Below are 25,407 nucleotides of genomic sequence, written 5' to 3'. Positions count from 1 at the left end.
GCTTCGACGGTTCTCGGAACGAAGGTCCGAAATCGGGACTCTTTGTTGCGCCACGGGATCCCGACCGTTCGAACAACCCGGCTGCGGGTGAAATATTCGAAATCGCCCACGCCGATTCATAGCCAACGGTTGTCCGTGATTCCGAGCACGATCGGCGGCAGGCCACGAATCTGGGTGACACTCATCCAGCAAGTGTGTTGAACCCGAGAACACCTCTCTCCCCGTCCATATTTCTCGGTTTACTTTTCACTGGATCCCGTCAAGGTCGGCCAACGAGGGAACAGGTACCTAGCTTTCATCGATTCCAAGCGGCTCCCTATCTAGCGTTTAACCGAATTCTGTGTTTTTCTTTCGGTGTTATCGAAGGTGATTTATCTTTCGGTGTTGGCCTCGATCGCGAGGCGTTTCTTGCCGGACAGATATCGCCCGTTCGGTTTCACCGATGCGTGGCGATCGCCGCGGCTTTTTATTCGGGTGATAAATGCTATCCTAGATCTAGATCTTCGAGGTTACACCGATCGATGTCTACGCGAATGGCTAAAATGCGATACATATTTAGAATTTCCGCAACAGTGCATCGAGCTGACTCAGGGGAAAAGCTTCAAGTTAAAGTAAGGATGATTTTCGGCAATTTTTTGATAACGTGAAACATTGGCGAGACTCTTTGTCACTTTCTGCATATATTCTTTGATATTTGAGTGGGTTAGGATTATAGCGGCGTAAGTCACATTTACGAAAATTTTGACTTCTGTCTTAAAATCTAATCTGTATATGCGAAGTTGTTAAAGTGAAATAAATGATAAAGTTACTATGTATTAATTGAACTCTAAATTATCTTAACAATAAATTTGTGAAATAAGAGTGATCCTTGTTTACAGTAAGGAAAATGTGACTTATGCCACTATGATTCTAAGCCAATCATTTCAAAAATTCTTTTTCATTACGTTTTCTCGACGTTTACTGAAATAATAAATTCGTTCGCCATTATTATTCCTTCGATCTAGAATCAAAAATGAGACGGAGTGAACCTAAATCTTATTTTAGAAAATGCAAAAGGAATGGCAATGCTCGGCACGAAAAAACTTTTACGCAATTACGTATTATCATACTTCTTGCATTTTTTAAAACCTGATTCAGATTCATACGTCGCGTAATTCTATTACGAAAACAAACTTCGTTTTATTTTTTAACCTAGAACGAAGGAAAAAACTGCTAGACTGCACGCCGACCGGGAGGTTCGTGAAAAACAAGATCTATTATTTCAATAAACGTCGAATAAAGCGTAACGAGACAAAAGATGTATACACTTGAAATGTCAACGAATATGTATGAAAAGTGACAAGGAGTTAGATCGATGTTTTGCGTTACAAAAAGATTGACGAAAATCATTCTTATCTTAACGATTTACTCGAGCCCCCCCCCCTTCCCCTTAAAGCTAGCGGAAAAGAAACCCGACGAGCCGCGATAACAATGGCTCCGTAGATATCGGAGAATTCGAGGCTTCGTTATCGCCGCGAAAAGGCAGATCCGTGATATGTTCCACGGTTTTTCTGTGTCCTACCGAGGCTCGCCGCTTTTCCCCGGCTCTCGCCGCGATGTATTAACCCGGTAGCCTACTTCCTGGCGCCAACAGCCTCGGGCCTTTCGAAAATACTTTGCGTAGCTACCCGCAGTTTCTCGCGGCAACTTGTAAGAAGCTTCTATACATATTCGCGTCTCAAAGCTCGGCGGTGCTGGCTGCCAGGCAAGCAAACCCGGTGGAAGCAGCATCTACCGGGCGCAAACAGCGATGGAAACAGGTCCGACGAAAATCTGGGCGGTCTGGCCTCCCTCCTCCGAGGGGCGGAGGGGGATCCCCGGCAGAGAGCCCGAGGCGCCAGAACGAGCGCGGGGCGCGAAGAAGCTCTCCGGCACGAAATTTTGCATTTCTGCACGGTGAAAGTATCTCTCTCGCTGCGCGCACCGGCCGAGCATCGGCCCGTCTAATAATATCTCAATTAAAGGCAATGTAACGCTCGTTTCGCCGGCATTGTCTAGCCATTGTAACGAGCCAGCAACAATAGAGCGAACAACACTCACCACCTCGGCAACGTTGCCGGAGCCGTCCCTCATGCCATCTCTGTCGGTGCGTCCCCCTGCGAAAAAAGAGAAGAAAAATCATTTGTCGGGTTACATCATCGTCGTCGGACGACGGTGGTAGGCGCGGAGTTGACGCGCGCGCGCGACAGTTCCGCGGAGCGTCGTAAAACTGGCCGCAAACCGGCGGAAACGGGGAACGGGGCACGAACGCGTTTCACGGGCGTGTTTCAGTTCTGGTTGATCGCTAGGATCCAGGCCGATCGTTACACTCCGGTGGACAACGATAGACGGAAGTGCCGGGGGAGGCTAACTGGAATGGCGAACGACTGGTCTCGCGGGTATCATTCACTCGGCCCCCACTTTTCCGAGGAATCCGTCGCACGTCCGTTACGTCGACCGATTTTCCTTCTTGATCCACCGATCAGCCGTTCTAATTAACGCGGGAACGATACAAAGCTGGAATATCCGTCGGACGTAGCCGAACGAATGTTCCGTTAATATTCCGGGGCAAATGTGTACAGAGACGAACATGCCCCGGTTGCACCAGAGAGCAATTATTTTCGCCGTGCGATGCTTTCAGCAGAGTCGAATGTTTCGAAAAAATATTGAGTCTATGTTGGAAGAAACTGTACATCCGAGCACATGTGGCGGAACCGTAATCGGTGACGTCTGATTTATGTGTAGAGATTGTCTTATCGGTACATTTATTTTTATCATGTTTTGGTATTCGAACGTTCTGTTATCTGATCGTTGTATTATTTAATAGATAACTGAGCTATCTAGTAGGGAACATGAATGAAAATTTTAAATAATAAAATGTTTCGGTATCAGGATATTACGAATATGAATCCTCAAATAACGGAGTGTCGTACCGTAGCTCTGAATTTGATCTGGTAATAGTACAATGATAACGCTTTCACAGAGGCGTTAATCGAATGATTATTAATGTATCAGTCAATGAATGTAGCCAATCTATTTAGACGATACTATCATTGTATCGAGCAATCGTTATATCATAAGCTTTTATAATTTCTCATCAATCGTTGTTCTATACTCTCTCGTTAAGCTGCTACGTCCATATATGTGCACTCGGGTCAACGAGACGAGTCAGCGAAGAAAAACAATGTGTTCGTGTGACATCCACGTGGTCGATGCTGCTTGGTGCAGTCATTGGCTGCCAAACGACACTTACGAGTCACATTCCCGTGCGTTTGTTTATGGCTGCTCATTTGTCTCGGTGGCCCCGACTATACATACCTCGATTTAACACGATTTATACTTTACATTTTGCTAATGGGTTCTCGCATAAATAAAGAGATAAATAAATAAACACAGTACGGTAATGTCTCGCTTACTGACGTTCAGATTGTCCATAAAAATGGACAATTTAAGAAGAGGAGATACGATTATCCGAGCCTCGCGGCTCGTTTTTATAATTGTGGTCAATTTTTAACTATAAAAACAAATCGAAAGGCTCGAATAATCGTATCTTCTCTTCCCAAATTGTCCATTTTTGTGGACGATCTGAGCGTCAATTAGGGAGACATTACTGTATTCCTCGAGTTTGATTCTTCTGCAACGATTCGATAAGAACAATTTCAAAATACAGTAATGTCTCCCTTACTGACGCTCAGATTGTCCACAAAAATGGACAATTTGGGAAGAGGAGACACGATTATCCGAGCCTTGCGGCTCGTTTTTATAATTGTGGTCAATTTATAACTATAAAAACAAACTGAAAGGCTCGAATAATCGTATCTCCTGTTCCCAAATTGTCCATTTTTGTGGACAATCTGAGCGTCAGTAAGGGAGACATTACTGTATTCGGCAACGCTTATAAGAAAGCTAAAACCCGGTGTTACACTTTAACACAATCAGCCGAAAAGTTAAATATTGCAAATCGAAGGATTTTTTTGCCCGTGAATAAAAATGAGTCAGATCAAATCGAACGGGGAGAGGAAAGGGTAGGGATATTCCGAAATTGAGGTAGAAGTGGAAGCGTGGAAAGAGCATTTAAGGATTTACCGAAAGCGGCCGATGAGATTTGTTAAGGTGATAAAAGGGGAAGACGAAGAGGATTTAGCAGAAGCGGAAACGGCAAAGCAAATAATTGATTTCCCGTTTTATTTCGAAGCGAATATCGACGGGACAAGTGGAGGAGGTTCACGGTACATTTCGCAATGTTGTCGTGTTATTTTCGTGCGAAGAGGATCGCGTCAGAATGCGATGCAAATTAGTGGATAGGCTAGTTTCGGTCACACCGAAATACCAGGAACGATTTTCGCCAGCCGGCCGGAGAAATAATGGACGGTCGGGGAACCGTTCTCGAACGGCGGGGCGTTAGCCACGGGGCATATTTCCCGATGAATAATTCAGAGACACGGTGTCTCTCGAGTAGTAAAAGTTTCGCAACGGAAAAGGTTGCGCAACCGTTGCGAGAAAACGCGTGAATGAACGTCTGGTGCGCAACCAGCATCGAGGAAAGCACGTGATCGTTTCTTTCCCACAATCGAGTCCGGGTTTCCGATCGGAGATAATGGGAACGATTCGAATCGAAAAGGCAGCTCTCGTCGACGACGGAACGAGAGCGGCGTCGGGGTCGACGAATGCAGCCGGGGGCAACGACCAAGCGCGGAAACGCGGCTCGGTTAAAACTCACCGTGACCGACTGTTAATTAATAATAAAAAAAAAAAAAGGAATTGAACTCGCACGCTGGAAATTAGCTCGGAACACGCGGCGCGTCCACCGGAGCGCGGAACGCTCGCGAAGATTTAATTAGGAGCCGCGGGATTCTTGTCCGAGCGCGATCGATCGCGACACCGAAACGGCCGGTCAAAGGTCCCGCAACTCGGCAACTTTTCGGTCCAAATGAAATTCTACGATCGCGTCGGCGAAGAAGCGGGCGACGGGGCCGATAATTGCGGAACTTCGACTTTGACGAAACTCCCGCATTCCGATTTCTGATCCCGCGACTTCGCGCGCGAAATTCGAGCAAGATTTCTTTCGTTTTCGAACTTCACCTTTTCCCGAGTATTTACCGACAAGGAACACCCCGAGTAACCGGCTCTTCTCGTTTTCATATACACTGTGTGGTACTCGGAAAACTACGCGACACGCGCGCTTTTATCGTCGTCGGTAATTCGGTTCGAGGGGGCGCAATCGACCCCCAAAAGTTTAGCGTGTGACGAGAATAACTGGGCTTTAGGCACACGTTAAAATTCAAGAGAATACCGTATTTCCGCGAGAAATTCCAATTATTCTCGTCACGCGCTAAACTTTAGGGGGGCGGATTTCAACCCCTCGAACCGAATTACCGCCGGTATAAAAAACACGCGTCGCTTAGTTTCTTCGATGCGAAAAAAATTGGCGGCAGACGCTAGCCCCGTGTTCCCTGTACGTTCCAATGGCGAGTAACGAAGTAGGAATTTGCTCGCGACGCCGCCGAATGTCGCGAGTTCGGTGGAAAGAGCAATTTGAATCGCTGACGATTAACGGTCCTCGAGCGAGTTGCACGGAAATCGGGGGATTGCGGTGATTTCAGCGAAAAATGGCAATCAGCGTCCCTTTGTGGAGGACGGGGCAGCGTCGAGACGCGTCCGTGCCACGCAATTTCGCGGGGACATTCCTCTTCGGCAAGATTCTTGCGGTATTTCGGACGGAAAAGAGTTATTACCGGGTTGAAACGCGCGCAGGACCGTCGAGCAAAGTATACAACGGGTCGAACGAATGGTGGCCGCGGCGGGAGCGTCGCGAAATTAGCCACTTCCACAATATCCAGCACAGAATGGAACTAATTACGGCCGGGGTGAACCGGTGTGCGCCGCGCGAAATTGGCCTTTCGTTCGGAGCGGACGGGCGTTTGTTTGTTTGCTCGTTTGTTTCGGTGGATTCGAGTGGAAAAACAGCGGTTCCCGCCGCGATCGTGGAACAAGCATTCCTGCGGCTCATAAAAGTGTACTTTATGGCCGGTTTGTAAGAAGCTCTCCTCGGGGGATGCGCTTTTTATATTTCTGGAACGGATGACATTCCTCGAAGACATAAACGCGACAGCGCCGAGCCGCACAATGGAGGAAAAGAGGATATCGAGCGGCCGGTTCTCCGTGTGTACAACTCCGGAGAATATTAGCCGTTGTCAGGTGATCGATCGATCGTTCTGTATCGACAACCGTCGCAAGAAAAGCCTTTTGTTCCGCGCTGCAGGAGTTCCGCGAATTCCGCCCGACTCGTCGACGTCGGCCGAATCAAAACGAATCGGGACCGCGATTTTCCGCTAAGAATGCTCGAATCTCTTTGATCTATAGTCCTTATGAACGAAAACTTCGTGGGGGTTCCAACAGATCCTCCTCGTAAAACAAGCTGTTATACAGCATACGAACAGCGCGACGTTCGTGTTCCGATTCGGGATCGAGTCGGTTCATCGCGATCGAAGATTTAGTCTCTCGAGAGTGAAGCGGTTCTGCTTGTCCTTTTTGGTCTACGCTCGCACGTAACATCGGCATTGCCACACTTTCGGAGCCACCCTGTACGTTCGAGAATCCCAGGGACGTCGGGAACGTACAGGGAATTAAAGCGAATCGCGATCGTGACTTTTCGCGAGGCAGATTCAAATTTCGCGGCGTTGCATTCGCCGCGGAGGCTGGCTGGGCCCGATTTGAAAGTTAAATCGAGCTTGCCGGTGTCGCCCGGGACCGGTAGCGATTTTAATTGAAATTTCGTCGAACCCGCGAACGCGGAGGGCTCGCGAGAGCGGAATGGAGCGGAATAGAACGCGGTGGAGAGGCGGCGAAAGGAGGAAAGGAAAAAAGAGGAGGACGCATGCGCGCGTCTCACGAGAGCCAAGATCGAGTGTTTTAAAAACACGCGAGAGCCGACGAGTGGGATTTCAAGGTTAGACGGGCCGAGACACCCGAGGCTAAACGGGGAACGAGCCGGCAGCGTTTCGTCGGGTCGCGAACCCGTTGCTCTCGAGCGAAAAAGTAGAAATCGCGCGACCCGGTTCGAGCATGGATCGCACGGATCGACGGTTCCCTTCGTTGTTTAACGACAGACTAATCTCTGGCGTGTGCATCGACGACTGTCAAACAGAAATTCGCCGAGGAGCGATGAATCTTCGGGCGGATCGAGCATTGCAAATCGAATAGATCGCGCTCTCGATCGGCGGATGCAGCCGGTATCGACGAGGAGAGCAAACAGCGGCTTATCGGGCGAAGTCGATAAGCTGCTCCGAAAATAAAAGTCGACGAAGATAACGAACGGAACCCGGGGAGAATAGATTCGGGGTGTCGGGGAGCGGATGGAGCCAACCTGCAGTAGATAAAGCCGTCTGTCGCTCGGTAAATGGCAATGACCGTAAGCTCCCGGGGAACGGAGCCGAGGCGCGAGAGAGAGACAGAGATATGGAGGGTCACCTTTTTTAGAAACCGGCAAAATTTTGGCGATTCTCGGGTCGCCCGTGTAATCCAGTTCTCGGCGATCACGTGTGCGGCCAGTCCTCTCCCTCGAACGCGAACGGTGTCCTGGCCGGCTATATCTCGTCTCGTTTCCACTTAATCGCGGTGTCGCAGTTCACTGGTTGCCCACTGCCCCCCTCTACGCGGGTTTCTTTCTCTTCTGCACGATCCCAACCAAACCCCGCACCGGCACACCACGACCACACATCCACGAGACCAGAGCCACCGACACGGAGAGAGAACCGTCCGAAGGCGCGCCTCCGAACGCAGATCAGAAAATCACCGCGGCTATATTCCTCTCGTGCTCGCCCCTTTCTCTTCTTCTTCTTCTTCTTCTTCTTCTTCCTCTTCCTCTTCCTTTGCTCCCAGCTCTTCTATTCTCAGCGCTTCCCAGCGGATCCCGAAAAAACCGAGCGGTTTCCGGCGATGCTAATCGAGCGATCTCGGACGCTATCGGCGATCTCGGGAGGAATCGGCGCGCGTGTCACTCGGAAACGGAGAGGGGCCTCTGGGGGCCCGGTGGTGCTCCTTCGAAAAAGAAACTGCACGCGGCCCGGCTCTCCGCTGTTGCTCTTTCCTCCCTGGTTCCCTCTCCTTCCTCCGCGCTCCCGTTTCTTCCTCTCCCTCTCGTTTTACTCGGCCGCGGTCTACCTGTCAGCGGCTTGATAGCCGTTGTTGCAGCGTTGCCGGCTCGGCTCGGCTCGGCTCGGCTCGGTTCCGCTTTCCTCCAAGCCGCCGAAGCCAAAGCCGAAGCCCGTACGAATTTTCCGGCGGCGTTTCGGCGAACGGCAGGCTGCGAAGCCGGTACCAGCGCCAGTCCCCCCGTGCTTTCGCTGGCCGGGGGGCTCGGATGCGCGCGCTCGCGCGTGTGCCCTCGCGGAATACCTGGCGGACACCGCGAGAGTTCGAGGCCGCGGAGGCGGAGGCGGCGGCGAGCAAAGTGCCCGCGGAATTCCGTGCAGAGGGAGCGTTGCGGGGTCGCTTCGATCTCGGAGGATCTACGGGGCCTGGATCATCGGATAAGGGGGGGGGGTATCGGTTCACTCGCGGTTTCGCGACATCGCCCCCCTGCCGGATGTGCCTCTCTCGTTCTTTCTCTGTCGCGCGCGGCCCGACGCCGAACAGAAGCAGGCGGACGACTTTTTAAAAATGCCACGCACCGACCAATCACGAACACGCGCGCCGCGGAGGCGAGAGACGATGCCGGAGAGCAAGACAGAGAGACGGAGAGGGAGAGAAGCGAGCAGGACCCCGCTATGCACGCTCTCTACGTACGCCGCCAGGCCGCCAGGTATATGGGTGGACGACGGGCTGCCGCTCTCGAGGGGAGAGCGAACGCGGCCGCGCGCGCGCTTCGACACTCTCTCACGCGCGCGCGCACACACACACACACACTGTTTTCACTCGCTCTCTACTCGCACAGCTTACGTACACGCGATCGCGGCGACGCGATCTCCTTCGGCCGATCTTTCAACGGATCCGCGCGGAGACGGGATCCATGGATCGACGACCGCGACGCACCGGTTTCCACGCACGCCACTCAACTGCGCCGAACGAGCACGGGACTGTGCCGCTGACGCGCTGTCTATGCACTGTGTGCACCGTGTGTGCACTGCGGTGTAGTGCAGTGTACGCAGTTTGTGCGGCGGCACGGCGGGTGTAGGCGTCCCGGGCTGGACGGCACGGCGGCGGAGTCGCGTAAACGACGACGGCGACGACTTCTTTTCGTGGAATGTCCGGCGCGGGTTGCGTGGCCAACCGTCCGTCCGTCCGTGCGGCAAAGGTAAGTTGAACTGAGCAGCAGCGCGCCTACGGTGAACGAGATTAAAGTTCCGTGCCGGCGGAACCGCGATCGCGGCCAATCAGCGCCAGGTTTTGCGCGGCTCGGCCAATCGACGCGCTCGCTCACCTGGCGAACGGTTAGCCCAGGTGCAGCCGCCAAGGCGCCATTGCCTGGCGTTGGCACGTTACCTGCTCGACTCGTCTGTCCCGGAGAAGGGGGGGGAGGCCCTGCACGGAATCGAGAGGGGGGGCACCGACACGAGACAGAGAAGCCATGACTTCACGAACGGCGAGAAGAGGACGCCGCCGGGAGACACTCCGCTGACAGGGGAGAGAGAGGAGAGAGAGAGAGAGAGAGAGAAGAGAATTACGGTAAGCCTTTCGGCCGTAAGCACAACTCCGTGCCTGCCGCATTCGTTTTCACGAACGTACGCGATCCACTTTCCCGTCGCCGTCATCCTCGTCGTCATCGTCTCTCGTCGCCGTCGACCTACGTTCCCAACGACCTCCTACGCCTTGTCCCGGAGAATCCTGCGCTATCCCGGCGCCGCATTGTTCCTCGATCGCTGCGTTTACCTCGCTGAAACGTCGATGCAACCGTGCGACTCATCGCTTCGCCGATCTCCAAGGTTTCGGTGCACTCGCGCCGCGCTCCGGCTAGCTCCGCGCCGGAGACGCGAGCCGCGACAAAGGAGGCGTCCTCTTCGATTCCGCTTCGTCGGAGGCCCCCTTCGAATTAAGCTGTACAGCCGTTATCGAAGTCGCTAAATCGGAAAATCGTGTCCAAGATGGTATCAGCATCTATCGCGAAATACGTCGAAGTTCATTTTATTCGACGCACACCTTGAACAAACCGTCGACCGTTATCCAAATTTCTATGTCGAAGAACCGCGCGCCGGGGCTGCTATATTCATGCGAAATCCAAGCGAAGTAAAGCCTGAAATCGTCCTCGCGGATAATTGTTCCGGCGACGGCTAGACAGCATGCGAAACGAACCTGCAATGAATTATTCCCAGACGAGGGCGCAGCCTGCGCGACGTCGCGACGGAACCGTTTCAAGGATTTTAAATACCGTCCTGCAGTGGAACGCGGCGCGTTCCAAACGGACCGAATCGCCGCGGCGACTGCACCCGGGTGCACCGTGGCTCCGGAGACACGTTGACGCGCGCAGGAACCCCGCCGGTGATATAGGTGGGCACCTATTGCTGGCCTCGGAGAGGGGAGAGAGCCGGCTGTTATCTAAATTACTCTATTTTCTCGAGGGACGCTCGCGATGGATTTTTTTCGATCGTTTGGAACGTAGGCATCGAGTCGTGGTGGGTGTTCCTGCTGCTCCGCGGGCCCCCCTTTACATCCACGATCCTCTCCCCTCGTCGCCCCTTTTTCTCTTCGCTGCGGTCCGTCGTCCGCCGCCCTTCTATCTCGGTTCCCGGTCGGCGCGCCTCGGAAATAAGTGTCCGATCCAGGGCACCGTGGTACTCTAAACACGAGTCATACTTAATTTCGAGATAGCAATCGGTGGGCCGGGCCAGCGACGCGGACGGAACCGGGTGCGATCGGCAGAAGAGGACATCGGACCGCCGAAGGGATGGGTCGAACCCGAAAGTATCTTCCTCGTTTACGGTCACGATTATTGCAATCCCGTGCAGGTATAAACGTTTGCTCCGTCGTGCCGGGATTAGAACCCGGGTAATCTCCTCTGCAGCGACAATAATCCCGAACGGCTGTTCATGGCCGGCGAAGTTAACGGTAACCGATCGACCCCCTGCATCGACCCTGGCAAACCGGGGGGCCACGGGAGGCTCTTAGGCGGCGTGACGATCGCCCGGGAACTCTTTCTATGATAGTAACGAGGACACGACGAAACGATAACCGGTCGAAGTTCAAAGGAACGACGAGGTAAGTTAATAGCGCAGGGGAGATAAACTGCCGGCGGACATAACAGGTGGGAGAGCAATATGCTGGACTCGCCGCTGAATGGAGGCCGTACTCCCTTCGTTCGGACGTAGTATTTGCTCATTCACCGGTTCCTATTTTATCGTGGCCCCCGTGTTTCGTCGCCCCCTCCTCTCGCCATGTGGATTAGGGACACCGTAGATTTGTGAGAACGGTAGATACTCGATATCCGGACGGCTTTCCCTTTTCGTTCTACGTATCGCGTTCGAGCAGCCTCTCCTAGTCGTATACTGTTTCGACGACGCAATATCGCGACACGTTTCATAGACAGACATCCAGAACGACGACGCATGCTTGTCGAATTGGAGCGTGTAATCAAATACCCGTAGAACTAGGGTTTCCGATTGCCGCGAGCCACCGTTTCCTCAACGGTTGGCTCCTTTTCCTCCCTTAACGTAGCGATTTATTCTCATTCTTAATATCAGAGACATACTTAATAGAATTTAGTAATATAATTGGTGCCGTTGCGTGGGACAAATTGGTTCTCAATCGTCTACATTTGACAGCAAAATTAAAGCATCGGTAATTTTAGGCCGTAAAATTGTCGATCATTGGGCAGCTACAAATCATGATTTTTATTCAATTAAATTTAATTTTCCGGTGTCAAATGTGCCCTCAGATTTAGGATAGTACAGACGTGGGGATGCATGATATTAAAAATGAGAGATCATAAAGTAGAGACTTCGAGCTTTAATTTTAAAAACATGATTCTATGATAGCTTTTAAAAGGAGTGAGTGCTGCTTAGAAAATGACAATTATTCGACAAAAAATTACTGTACTTACTGTAAATTACTATTACGCCACTATAGGGTAGAAAGCACCGAAAAAATATTTTTTGATCGATATCACATACCTATGATCAATTTTTTGACTGAGTAATAAAATTCATGTTTAAACAAAAATGTAATTATAGAACATAACTATTACAGTAAATTCTCCCTAATTGACCCTCAGCTTGGAAACGAAAATGGACAATTTGGGATAAGGAGATACGTTTTTATAGTTACCGATTGTCATCAACTATAAAAACGAGCTGCAGGACCCGAATAATCGTACCCGCTCTTCCTAAATTGTCCATTTTTTGTTTCCAAGCTGAGGGTCAATAAGGGAGAATTTACTGTAATAGTTATATTCTATAATTACATTTTTGTTTAAACATGAATTTTGTTGAAACGTGAATTTTATTACTTAGTCAAAAAATAAAATATTTTTTCGGTACTTTCTACCCTACAGTGGCGTCGCCTAGTTGTCTGCCGAAAGCTTCCACTGCTCCGCAGTTCCTCTAATCAACAATAATTTGTACTCCTCGTCCATGATTTTCATACATCTCGAGCCAATAGAAATAATTTCAACTGCTGTACATCTCGCAGTGCCGTCCGAATTAATCGCGCAACATTGAAGAGGGAAAACTATTTGTTTCGGTGATGAATGCTCTCGATGGCGGCATTCTTGGATTTCGCGCAGCCGAAATGGATGGTCGTCGAACCGTTGGAAGCGAATCCGTTTGACACAAAGTTCTCCGCGCGTTGCGCGCTCGCAGCTTGAGCGTATCGCACAAAGGGCACAGAGAAACAGAGCAGTGTCTTTGCGTCTGCGGGACGCGGCCGCCTCCATTTCGTGAATTATCATCGAGCGAGTCCGCGCGAACCGAGCCAGTCCTGAGGGCCCGGCATTAATTACGCCGGCAGGTAAAACTTGAGCCTCCTGCATTGTGCGCGGGGATTACAATGCATTTTATGCAAACCAGCTCGTAGAATAGCAGTTCGTTGAATGCCGCGGCCGATCTCCCTGCCCTCCCTCGCCTCTCCCCATCGCCCGTTGGCAAACACTTCTATCTCCCTGTGTGTACCTCCCTTTCCTCCTCCTCCGCCTCCACCATTTCGCAGCACTCTCGGCCTCGCGAAATAATAGTAAACTCCCGCCTAATCCGTAATTGTTTCCGACTGCGGCCCGGAAAATCGCCGCGTCGAAACGCCGCGCAGCGACGCTCTCGTGCGCAGATTTTTCACACGGAACGTGCCGCTGGCCGATCAACGACACTTTTGCAATTGTCCGACGGTTGCTTTCCAGAAATTCTTTCGCAAGAGAAACGACCCGCAATCTCGTCAACAAATTACGCGTCCCCATTGTTCGAAGACAATGGGAAAAATTACGAGAGCGATGGGAGAAACGATTAAAGCCACCGGTTTTACCGATTAAACGTTCAATTTCTGGGTTGAACCGTGAAACTCGTCGGTCGCAACGTTTGCACTCGACAAAATCCACGGCTGTTTAAAAGTACATATTGTTTATTCATTATTTAAATACGGCGCGAACGTTGCGGCGAGATTGTTCCAGCGTTTTAATGTATCTCTGTAATCTGATACAATAAAGTGGACGGTTACCGAGGTGGTTGCGCCGAAAATGCAGATATTTTTAAACCGGTGGAATTTCCTGGGCCAGGCGGCGCGGTGCATACGCGTCGCATACGCCTGCACACGCGCGCACGGGAGTTGTCGAAGTAATTTACGACAGCCGACGCACACCGAAACACACGTGCAGCTGCAAATTGCGTTCGGTCGCGTGGCGGGCGATCGAGAACGCACCGCGCCGCACCGCACCGCATCGCATCGCGCCGCGCCGTGCCGTGCAGTGCCGCGCAAGTTTTCGAAAGCCGATTAATTCGACGAACTGCCCCGTCTCGAGTTACCATTCCCTCTCCGCCGAATAGGATAGCCGATGTACGGCTTCGCGGTTTTCACCGTGGAATTGCAGAGCGAGCAGGCTATCCGCGAGGGCTGCCACCGTTCCAAGGGATGAAAGAGAATTTCACTCAGACGGTTGCTTACCTCGGAATAATTATGAAACGCGGATTTCGGCCGGCGTATCCCTCGAGTCGTCGCGATGCACGTACCACTGCAACTTCGGCGGACCCTGTTCCGTAACATTCCGACGCGGGATCGGCTCCGCTAATGACTCCCAATTACATACTTGCGAAATAGCGATCTCCGATTGGAAATGACTCGGCGCATTTTCGTGGAAGCAAATGTCAATCCATTATCTTCGAAGATTTGTGCGTGGGAAATGCGCGGAAGTATAAAAGAACTGACAAAATAGAATTTGATATTTGCAAAATTGGATTATTATTTTATTTTATTTTTTGGCATTATTTGATTATAATTACTTCAAACAATGCGCTAAAAATTTTCTAGGCGTCATGAGAGACTCGAACATACCATTACAGCGTTCATCCTTAATTACTGCGCCTGTTAAAACTTACGTAACCACTGGTAGCGGTCTCGCACACCGTTAATGTTTATAACGTTATTATTGACATAAAATTGTTACGTGAAACGATCTACGTCGATTGTTCTTACTTTGCACGTCAATAACGAAGGGGTCCAACTTGGACAGTTCGATTGAACAGAAGCAAGTCTATTAGAAACATTCCTGTTTTACAATATTTCTTACAATTACATCGTCAACGCAGGCGAATAAGTAATTAATAGCGGTCTCGCAGACCGACGATGGTAATTAAGGGTTAAGAAAGAGAAGAAAACAAGCTCCCGTACATCTTTAGAATGAGTTCGACAGCGATCACTTTCCCGGTTGCAGAATTCCGACAAGCGCGCGCTCTTGCATTATTCAGCGACGACGTTGTATGTGAAACGAACATAATGTAATAGATCATTCAGGGGAATGGTTAACGCCCCTGTAGCGCCGCGCGGGCTGTTTGCCACGAGTTTGCACAGGCGGATAGAACGCCTAACGGAAGTCGAGGAATTCCTGGTTGTCACGGGATTCGGGACGATCGTAAAAGGCAAATGAGCTTCTAAGAAAGCCATTAGCTTAATAGGCGTGAACGTGTCCGCGGGGGTTGTCCGGGGGGAGTCCCTCTCTCTCTCTCTCTGTCTTTCATATCTCAACGACGATTTAACAGTTTGTAGGCTATTACTACGAACGGTTGATCTTCTGCCACACGTTTCCGGCCAGCAACGCGTGTTTGTCACCGAAATGAAAATCCGCTTGCCCGATGTCCCCGGAGATTAACTCGGCTCCCGTTGATTTAACACTTTCCGCATTATTTTCGCGCGATTTCAACCCCCCGGGGCCCCGTTCCGGTCAATTCGAATCGGAAATAAACCGCGGTTTTTAATTATACATTTCGTTACGGGAACACCGAAAGCTTCCATAAACCGCTGGTTTATGGATTTCAATACGGAATTCCCCCTTTAATCGAAACACCGTAGTTCGCGAAATATTCATACAAAACGGTAAAGGGACAGATGAAAAGCTCGCAGCCGAATACATTTTTTACTTCGCACTTCGGGGCCGCAGCCAGAGGCGACGGAGAACAGCGGAACGTATAAACAGCGTTGATTATACTCTGGGCACTCTGTAAAAATTCCCGGAGACGCGGCTTACGGAATATAAAGTAAAGATTCTATCGAAGTAGTTGGCAAGTTTCGCGAGTATTATAGGAGGCTTTCTCGAAGCTCGGGAGGGGCGAACGGGGGCTGATAAAACGAGGCACTAATTTAACGATTACCCGAACGAATGGGACCGATTCGCAGCCGAGTAATTTGCCCCATCCTTGTCCCCTAAAAGCAGCTGTCCCCGTTTTCGGCGACGTTTATGGTCGCGGCCATTTGGTCCGGCAGACAATGTGTCTGCGAGACAGGGCGCGGCCGAAATAATAGCGTAACACGTACCCAGCCAGGAATGAGTGACACGTAATTATTACAACAATCGCGCGTAACCCGATACCGTTCCCAAGACGATTGGCGCCGAGCATACGCCTACCTTCCCCCCGCCCCCTCCTCACCCTGCTCAATAAGGTCTATGAGAGGTCTGTCCGAACGCGGATAAGCCTCGCGCAAGAGAGTCAACGACTTCGATGCGAGACGAGACGACGAGATATCGACGCTTTCAAAATCGTCTCGCGCGTATCTATGACTCGGTGCGCGCACGCACGCACACACACACACAGACACACACACACACATGCAAGTGTGCACGCGTGCAAGTAAATACGGGAGCGTGTCGCCGCGGGGGATCTACGCTCGAGAGCAGAGAATCGATTGATCGCCGTGGGCGACTTCGAGGCAGTTATCCCCCCCTGCCCCCTCTCGCGATATTGTTGCGGAGGCAGGGAAGCTCGAGCCGACGGTTGATCTCTCTGCCTTTCGATGTGCTCCCCTTTTTCAGTTCCTGTAAACGTCCAACGGCTGAGCGAGTTGCGTGCAACAGCCGCTCACCGTTAATTTCGTTACACCTGTTTGCTTTGAAGCCCACGCACGCGGCCCGGACACCGCTGGGGATCGAGCTTTTCCTGGCCACGTACACTTTTTCTCCGCAATAATCGACTCGCCAGAAAAAAACTGTAACCGCTCCAACGATAGCTAATCCTCAACCAAACGCGTGCACGATCGCAACCCGTCTCCCGGCACATCCTGCAACCTACAATGCCCTGCGTCGATGCGCTCTCGACGTGCCCGCTGCTATTTCTCCTGGTTTATTGCTGTTATTCGCAGTGCAATCCGTTTTATTCTCGGACCGCTTTCTGGTGGCCGCAGGCGATTTTGCAATCCCGATGGTGCTTTCGCCTAATCCGGATTTAACGAAGACGGTCGACCAAGTATTTTGTAAAAGTAACATTAGCCTGGAGTAGATTTTTTTGTCGAAACTTCAGAAATTTATAGAAATAGAATAGAATATAAAGAATAGAAATAAAGAATAGAAATAAAGAATAGAAATAAAGAAATAGAATAGAAATTACATAGGAGCTGATATCAAGACAGTCGATGAGAGAGAGAAAGAGAGAGAGAGAGAGAGAGAGAGAGAGAAAATTATTGGAAAGACAGCGTCGAGATAGTTTTCTTTCCCTTGGGGATCTAATTTCTCTGATAGCAGCAACGATTAACGCTTATTATCACTGGTTGGTTAGTCGTTTATTTTTGATGAGGCGATCAGAGATACATTACTCTACCTATTATACCGGGTCGCACATTCAGTCTTGTATTATAATTTTATGATTTGGCTTATAATCTTATGATCGTTCAGTCTTTAATGTCTCATAATTCTTATTACTAATTAACTTTTGCCATTATCTTCCTTTCACACATTTAAACTTTTCATAATACTTTACACTTGTAACGAACTTCATTTGGACTCAACTAAAATAGAATATAACTTGTAATATGTAATTTAAATTAAAATCTATAATACTTTTATTTTTATTATCTATCCTTATTTTCTATTTTATACGCTTTCGTACCGTTCCTTATGCATGACTGTTATTATCATTTATCTTTTATTCTTATTTTTAATTTTTCCACTCATAGCTCCACTAATTCATACCTATCACTTTTTATATTTTAGAAATTTTCCTTCTCAGGGTGTTCTCACAGTTATGTTAATATAAGACATTATTGTTTTTATTGTTTTCAATTTAATGTTAGCTAGTAAGAGTGAATGTGTTCCCTCCTACTTTCTCAATTTCCATTTTGAAACTTATTATCACTAACAAATTCCTACACGAATAAGAACATTTGCATTCACTTTAACATTTAAATATTAATAACTATCTCGATTTGAAGAAATTTTGAACCTGCAAGGGGTTGACACCGTTCGTCGGATAGCAATATTTAGTGAGTAAAGTACCCATAATTTCATACACGGTGTGTGTGTGTGTGTGTGTGTGTGTGTGTGTGTGTGTGTGTGTGTGTGTGTGTAAATCCACGTATCTTATTACGCCGTAGATGCCAGAGGGTTGAAGGTTAAGTTTGTAGGTCGTTTCCAACACAATGTGGCATTGTTCCCGTGACTGATATTACGATCGGAATTATGTAGACCCTTTATCGTTTCCACATTGTTTCTATTTACGTGACTCGGGCTGAATCCTTTGGCAAAGGTATTATCATGAATGCGATTCCTAGCGCAGAGGTTTCATGCAGTATGGATCACATCAAATATACAGTAATTATTATACGAATTGCATTGCTATTGTTGTATCCCGAACAATTATCTCCCGCGTTTGTGGTAGCAGTTCTATTCGCACGTGTAATTCCTGTTAACGAATCCAGTGAAGCCAGCATTATCCATTTATCTTGCTTTCATGTGTTTTTAATACACCGACAATGGGCTACTGCTGGAGTTTTTGATAGAAAATGCCGGAGGTCTGGTACCTTCGTGTCGGCATGTCCTAAAATTATTATTATTTCTATCACGTTCGCAACATGACCTTTCCTCAAGCAAACTACAGTAATGTCTCCCTAATTGACGCTCAGATTGTGCACAAAAATGGGCAATTTGGGAAGAGGAGATACGATTAATCGGGCCTCGCAGCTCGTTTTTATAGTTGTTGACAATCGATAACTATAACAAAAGAGCCACAAGACTCGAACAATCGTATCTTCTCTTCCAAAATTTTTGGACAAAATTTTTATGGACAATCTGAGCGTCAATTGGAGAGACATTACTGTACTACCGTTTTCTTAGTCAATAAATCCGCGACACTCTTACATGGAAAGGTCCTAGGCGTAAATCTGACCTTATGATCAGCCTTCGCGCAATGACAGAACTTCAAATACTGTCTGTACATTTCTCATCTACATTTATTTCATTTATATTATTAATTTTTACTATAGATATGCTTGGTAGGTATTTCGATTTTATAAATGGATTCTCACATTTTGTGGATGTAAATCAGGTGGCATTTCCGGGAGAGATGAAGAAACTTTGTAGTATAACTAGCTGCGAAAGCTGAGCTTTCATTCGATGTGCATGATGCATTCAATTGTTGTGCTTCGCGTGTTTTTAGAAGTACAATACTGCTTCGTGTACAATTAAAGTAGAAGTAGGTATATATATATTATAAAATATTTTCTGATTAATAATAAAATTAGTAAATAATTAAAATTTTTCAGAAATATATATATATATAATTGTTGTGCTTCGCGTGTTTTTAGAAGTACAATACTGCTTCGTGTACAATTAAAGTAGAAGTAGCTATATATAATATATATAGCTACTTCTACTTTAATTGTATTGTACTTCTAAAAACACGCGAAGCACAACAATTATATATATATATTTCTGAAAAATTTTAATTATTTACTAATTTTATTATTAATCAGAAAATATTTTCCAAAAAAATAACTTTGACGTTAAATATCTCAAATACTATTAACCGTCAGCCCCCAATAGGAGATACCATTAGCTTCAGTATTTGAAGCTCTACAATTGCGCAAAGGCTGATCGAAAAGTCAGAGTCGCACCTGGGGACCTCTCCTTGTTAGTGAATTCCAAATAACTAAACTCCCACAGAAACCGTAGACGTCCGGGAGGAACAATGATACTAATTGACGAAGAATCGCATAAACTCGGCTAGAGCTAACATCCTCGCGACCCACATACGGGGCACAGAGGACATCGCGACCATTAAATCGTCTTTATTGCGCTATTGCCGGCGCAACAGCGTTACAAACGCGTTGTATATGGCACGCAGCGTTGCGCAAGCCTCGGCGCATCCAGCCAGGGGCTGTTTGAAAACCTGGCCCAGGTTTGCTTGCTCCTCGTTACACCACTTCCACGGAGATTTCGAAATCGCGTTTGTCCCGAATATGCCGGCAACATTCGGGAACGCGGATCCAGTTAGCGTTCGAGCTTAATTTGGTCTCTCGCACCGCGGTCCGCGATTCGCAACTCGCAACTAGCAACTAGCGGATCGCGCCGAGTTTATTCGCCCTCGAGTGCCGGCGTTCAACCCCGGTTGCGTATTTGTTTGAGAATTGCTTTTCATAAGCGCCGCGCATCGGCCGCCGTTCCGCCAATGGGACAAAGCCGGGAATATAATATCCGAGGACGGCGCGCCGTCACCTCGCATTTCTACGGGTCCCGATGCACTTGCATTCTCGAACGAAACCGCGGTGTTCGCCGGTTCGCCGGTTCGTCGTTCTTCTATCGAGCCGAGAAACTTTTCCTAGACTGGATATAGAAAGTTATGATCGTTCGTTAAATCGTGCCGTCGGCTGTCTTATGTGTCATGGGGATAAGTATTCGTTAAAAACTTCGGTGAAACCTCGATTACCCTAAGCGACTGCTCGTTAAGTCGTATTACGAATCCTAATGATATTAAGAAGATGTAATAAATTAGCGTACAAATTAATTTTCAGATCTGAGCAAATATGTATATGGCTGACATCGGAGCGTTCATGTCAGACGCGATCTTCATCGTTTAATACGGTAAATCGTTTTGTATATTTCGCGAACTAAGCTGACTCTGAAACGTATCTGAATAATTAAAAATCTCGGCGAGGTTGGAACTGTATTTACTGCAGTCTCAGCATTATAAAAGCTGTTGACCCCACTCGTTGTAGACTCGCAACATAAAAACAGTGTTACGCTTCAGTTTTTTAAGAAAATCCTAGTATCCAGCGTCAGACAAGTTCTTTCTATACGGTGTAACGTGAAATCGAAGCTCCCCGGCTTTCCGCGTTGCATCGTGGAAGGCTCCTTTCGAGCACGAATCGCGGCGACGCCGGGGTGCTTCGAAAGATTTCAAAAAATTCAAAACACGCGGCATTTACGCTCGCGCGTCTTTTCCCTTGTGATTCGCTCGTGCTGCTAGTCGCCTCGTAAAAGGGAGAGTACCTTTCTTTTAACGGGATACCCGTTATATGGCTTCCAGATGCCTCCCTAACAATATAAGCGAGGCTCGCGGACACGGTGAAAAGCCGGCGTTAAACGACGATGCAGGAATAGAGAGATAGAGACAAAGAGGGAGAGAGAGAGAGATAGAGAGAGAGAGAGAGAGAAAGAGAGAGAGAGAGAGAAAGAGAGAGAGAGAGAGAGAAAGAGAGAGAGAGAGAGAACGAGAAGATCGGTGTTCTCCTTTTCTCTCTGGTGCGCCAACGTTGTCTCGCTCGGCCGCAAACATTCTCTTTATCGCGTAATGCGAGCTGCATGCCGCATGCAAAACGTTGCTGTTTATAACCCGCGTTATCGCGGGATACAATTAAAATGGCGGGTGCGTTTCGCGGCGGGAATAGAGTGAACAGAAAAGTGTATGCACCTACCCCCTTGAGTAAGTTCTTCTTCGGCTCTTACGGCAACGGACAGTCGCGTCTCGTTAGCGGACTATATTAATTATGTGAAAAAAGTCCCGTAATAAATTTCACGAGCTCGGTTCGAGAGATTTTAAAGTTGCCTCCTCGGGAAGGCGATGTAGGCGAGCATAACCGCGGGAACACTGGTCGCTGCCAAAACTTCGCCCATTACTTTTCCGGGGCCGGAGTTTCCCCAGACTCGATGATCGCGCGATATCGGTCTCATAAATCTCGGCCGTGTGCCACCTGCGAAACAGTAATCGCGGCCGTGCTTAACGTTTCCCGATTAATTAAATCGAGCGAGAGAACGTGAAAAATTTCACTCGTAAACAATCGGCGCGACGAGGCTGAAACTTCTACAAAATAATCGCCACGGAGTTTTTCCGCTAACCGCCTTTGTATTCGGCGGATGAAAACACGACGGTTTTCACTTGCGCGCTCGGAACCATCGCACAGGAACACAATAGGGGTTGTATTATTTAATATCGTTTGTTATTCATGAAAAGCGTGGCGTTCATAGATTGCGCGGGACGTTGATTGCCTCAATTGAAATTTCGTTTCATATGGATGCCGAGTTCAACTTCTGCTTCGAAATCAATAGCTTCCTGGGCAAATGAAACAGATTTCGCATTGCCTGAAAAAAATACACGTGCGAGCACGCCAGGATGTCCTGCGATCAAAGTAGAGCTTGTACCTTTATGTACTTGGGTGCACGAGATTCCTGACACTTCATCGAGAATTATTTCATCGGCAATCATTTCACCGACACGATTTCATCGACACCGCGTTTCGCCGACAATATTTACTCACCGACATATTACTGTTTTATTATTACTATTTTTACACCGATTATTCATTTCTTTCATTTTTCATCCTTCGGATCCCATCGAAAATACCGAGCCTAATACACAATACGATGCTTCCAAAATGTTTCTGTAGTAAATATTATAATATTTCATGATTCGTTACGTAGAATGAAGTGAACTCGTGGAAAAATTAATTACTGAAATGTGGGTTGCAATATAAACAATATAAAAATGATATTTCTTCTTTTGTTTTAGTAGATTAGATTCTTTTGACTTGTTATTTAATTTAATTTGGTTAGAATAATAATAGAAATAATAAATTTTAATATAATGAATTAATACATCAGGCTCGTTAAATATGAACCCGAAGAAATCAGAAGTGCACGAAACGTTTCTTCTAGTCTCTGATAACGAGAACATTTACTGCGGTTGAACTTCGTAAGATTTTGATCTTTCTTCATCTTATTTCATAAGACACCCGAGCGCCCCGTAAGTCACAGCTCCAATTCAAAGTAGGCTCCATCAGAATCTCCGGGAGAAAAAAATGGTATCGGAAATCGTTGAAGACGTTGGCTGACGAGCAGGTTGGCTGCAGTGGACAGCCGAGGATAAGTTTCTTCCGGCGTCGTCGATCTCACTCAACCGGTGACAATGACAAATAGAGATCCCGTTTTGGCGACACTGAGTGCGTTTAGGAGACGTCCGGTGCCCGTTACTTTTCCTGTCGCGTCTCACCCTTCCGGATATTACTTTCGACGAAGTGGTCAAGAAATTAATAACTCTGGTCGGCTGTTAGAGCTCCCTAACTACGGAGGCCCCTCGCTTTTCCGCTCTCCACGGTTTTATTCTCTCCCGTTTATTTGCGCCGCTGATACACTGGCACCCTTTCTTCCCCGGTCGGAAGCATTCTTTTTACGATCGGGCGAGATTGGAATCGCATCGGCGGAATCTCTGACCTCGGCGCGGAGGCAGCAACGCGGAAACAAAGCAAGCAAAGGGAACCGAGGACATCGATTTTCCGCGTGCAAAACGACAACGCGACGAATGGGACGAATATTGCTCGGAGACGCGCGCGCTCCGGGCTCGTTCGATTCCACGGGGGAATTAGCGTCGTTGAAGCTCCAATAAACTGCATTCTTCGTGCGGATAGAACGCGAATTGCTCGAATATTAAATTCAAGCGCGTTCTTTGAAACAATCTGCCGGGAGAAGCGTGGGCGTGTGCACGGCGCGAATCGAGCCGTCCTCGGATTGAAACAACTGTAATTTTCCCATTACCGTGCCGTGCCCGCGGAAACATTATGATAAGCCCCGAATTTGCGTCTGCTATCTTTCAAAATGATCGCGCGGGGAAACCTGGGAAAATTCCTGCCGACGCAATCCCGAAAATTTCCATTCGTCGCGCTGGCCTGACCCGGCTGAAAACGGGAACGGGGAAAGAGAATGACGCGTGTAACTGCGCGTCCGGCAACGGCCGATCTCCAATGGTTACCGATATCGACGTCGGTCCTCGTTTTTTCCCCACTACCATTCCCAAATATCATTCCATCGATGCACTTTTATCCCGTCCTGTAATTCCAACGAGAAAGCATTCGAGCGGCGTTCAAGCATCGTCCGCCGATGAGAACGCGGACGCCCGGCATCGATCGGCGCTCGTCTATCTTTTGATCCTTTCTCGATATCATTTCAGAGTCGGGGCCCGCGTTATCATGCTCCCAAAAATCCAGAAAATTCACGTATCTCGCATAAATCGCCCGTAAACTTGCCTCTTTCAGCCGCATTCTTTCCGGTCCTCGAGTCGAGCGCGCGGCACTTTGCACCGAAGATATCCTGTTCAGGTGTATTTTAAATACGCGTGCACGCGTGTAATTAGTATATCCATGTACCTCTTTGTACACGGCGAGTACATTAAACTGTAAGACATATTATAAATAGCTGTATATGTTCTTTACATTATTACGTGTGGGTAACCAAATATCCGAATATTAAATTTTTACGCAACTAATCGCCTGAACGAAGATTCGACTCGGCACTTGAAAGACACAGGCTTAAAGAACGATTCAAATAACAGAATTATCTCGCATTTTCACCATAAAATACATCTCGTAGTTTCACACTAATCACTGAAAATTCGTAATACTCTACAAACATAATAATTATTTGTAATACGAAGGTGATTGGTAGGTATTGATCGAAATTCGGTGTGTACGGCGTCGGAACCGAGTATGTGTATTGTGCACTGTGTGCGATTGATAAATAAATTGTTGTTTGGCTAACCTCAATGGCCTGCAATTTCCTGCAAATTGATAGGTTGCAAATTGAACAAACATAATTTCTGTATACAACGAAGTACTCGGATTCAAACATGGATACTGTTACATCCTACTCCACAACTTCAATTCTAATTAGATTTCTTCTTATCATTATTATTATTATTATTATTATTAATATTATTACTATTATTATTATTACTATTACTGTTGTTACATCACTTATTATTGTTAATGTTATATCGTATACCAACGTCATCCTACGACCATCATTCATCATTGTATACCAACGTCATTCCATCATCTTCTTATCGAACATGCCAAAATCTTCAGTAAGCCATAATTTCATCCTTGACTCATCCTCGACCTCTGTCCTTGCCGCATCATACCTGGACTGCATCTTTAAAACACTGATCTAACCATACTAATCCTTATAATTTCTTAAATCCCCACCACTCAAGTAAGAATGTAAATATAAATACATCATCTTTCCCTCAGCTCTCTTTTCAAAAATGTGCACTAGCTCAGTTTCCTTCAAAACGTGCGCCTACTCAGATCTATTCGCATCATCAACACGCTAAGAAATCATTATTAAAAAGGAGTTTAAACCAGAACGAGTCTCGCTAAATTCTCCGATCGGAACAAGAACCCTCACATTTCTTGGGAAACTCTTTCGTTATGTCGTGGCAACATAACAATACCTATATTAATTACAAACATTATCTTTAATACACGTACAAAATCACGTTGCACCGAACAAAAACGTATCGATACACTGTAATCGAACGAACTCTTCTAAAAACTACTGTTTCTTCAACTACATAATTCTCAATGAATATTTGAAAAACGTCACCGTACTTCTGATCGTTCGAAGCTTCGTAGTTGGAAAAATCATCAGAAATTTCGTGCTGAACAAACGAACCTCCAGACTCGTCGAGAGAACCATCCTCGCCGAGAGCACTAAACCGAATCGCA

The 25,407-nt window shown here is 47.7% G+C and overlaps 2 protein-coding genes across 6 annotated transcripts in view; one reads left to right on the top strand and one right to left on the bottom strand.

Moving 5' to 3' along the window:
• Positions 1-25,407, bottom strand: part of LOC117219938 (uncharacterized) — a 202,552-nt gene that overhangs the window by 164,296 nt on the left and 12,849 nt on the right. For 2 of the 3 annotated variants that reach the window (XM_076524863.1, XM_033469513.2), the window contains exons 1-2: positions 7,489-8,885; positions 2,080-2,135 (exon numbers count right to left, since the gene is read on the bottom strand). Coding sequence is in view for 2 of the 3 variants with exons in the window: in XM_033469513.2 (XP_033325404.2) it covers positions 2,080-2,112 (33 nt within the window). In the remaining variant the exon portion in view is untranslated. Of the gene's footprint in view, positions 1-2,079; positions 2,136-7,488; positions 8,886-25,407 lie in introns of those variants that run through there. The other variant, XM_033469511.2, reaches the window with a different exon arrangement.
• The window catches only part of THADA (Thyroid adenoma-associated protein homolog), a 29,867-nt gene continuing 13,365 nt past the window's right edge, over positions 8,906-25,407 (top strand). The window contains exons 1-2 of one of the 3 annotated variants that reach the window (XM_076524861.1): positions 8,906-9,313; positions 9,460-9,684. The gene's annotated coding sequence lies outside the window, so the exon portion shown is untranslated. Of the gene's footprint in view, positions 9,314-9,454; positions 9,685-10,482; positions 11,212-25,407 lie in introns of those variants that run through there. The other 2 variants (XM_076524860.1, XM_076524862.1) reach the window with 2 other exon arrangements.

The sequence above is a fragment of the Megalopta genalis genome, chromosome 10 (genome assembly GCF_051020955.1).
Source record: "Megalopta genalis isolate 19385.01 chromosome 10, iyMegGena1_principal, whole genome shotgun sequence".
NCBI lineage: Eukaryota > Metazoa > Arthropoda > Insecta > Hymenoptera > Halictidae > Megalopta > Megalopta genalis.
This window is presented reverse-complemented; position numbering and strand designations above follow the sequence as displayed.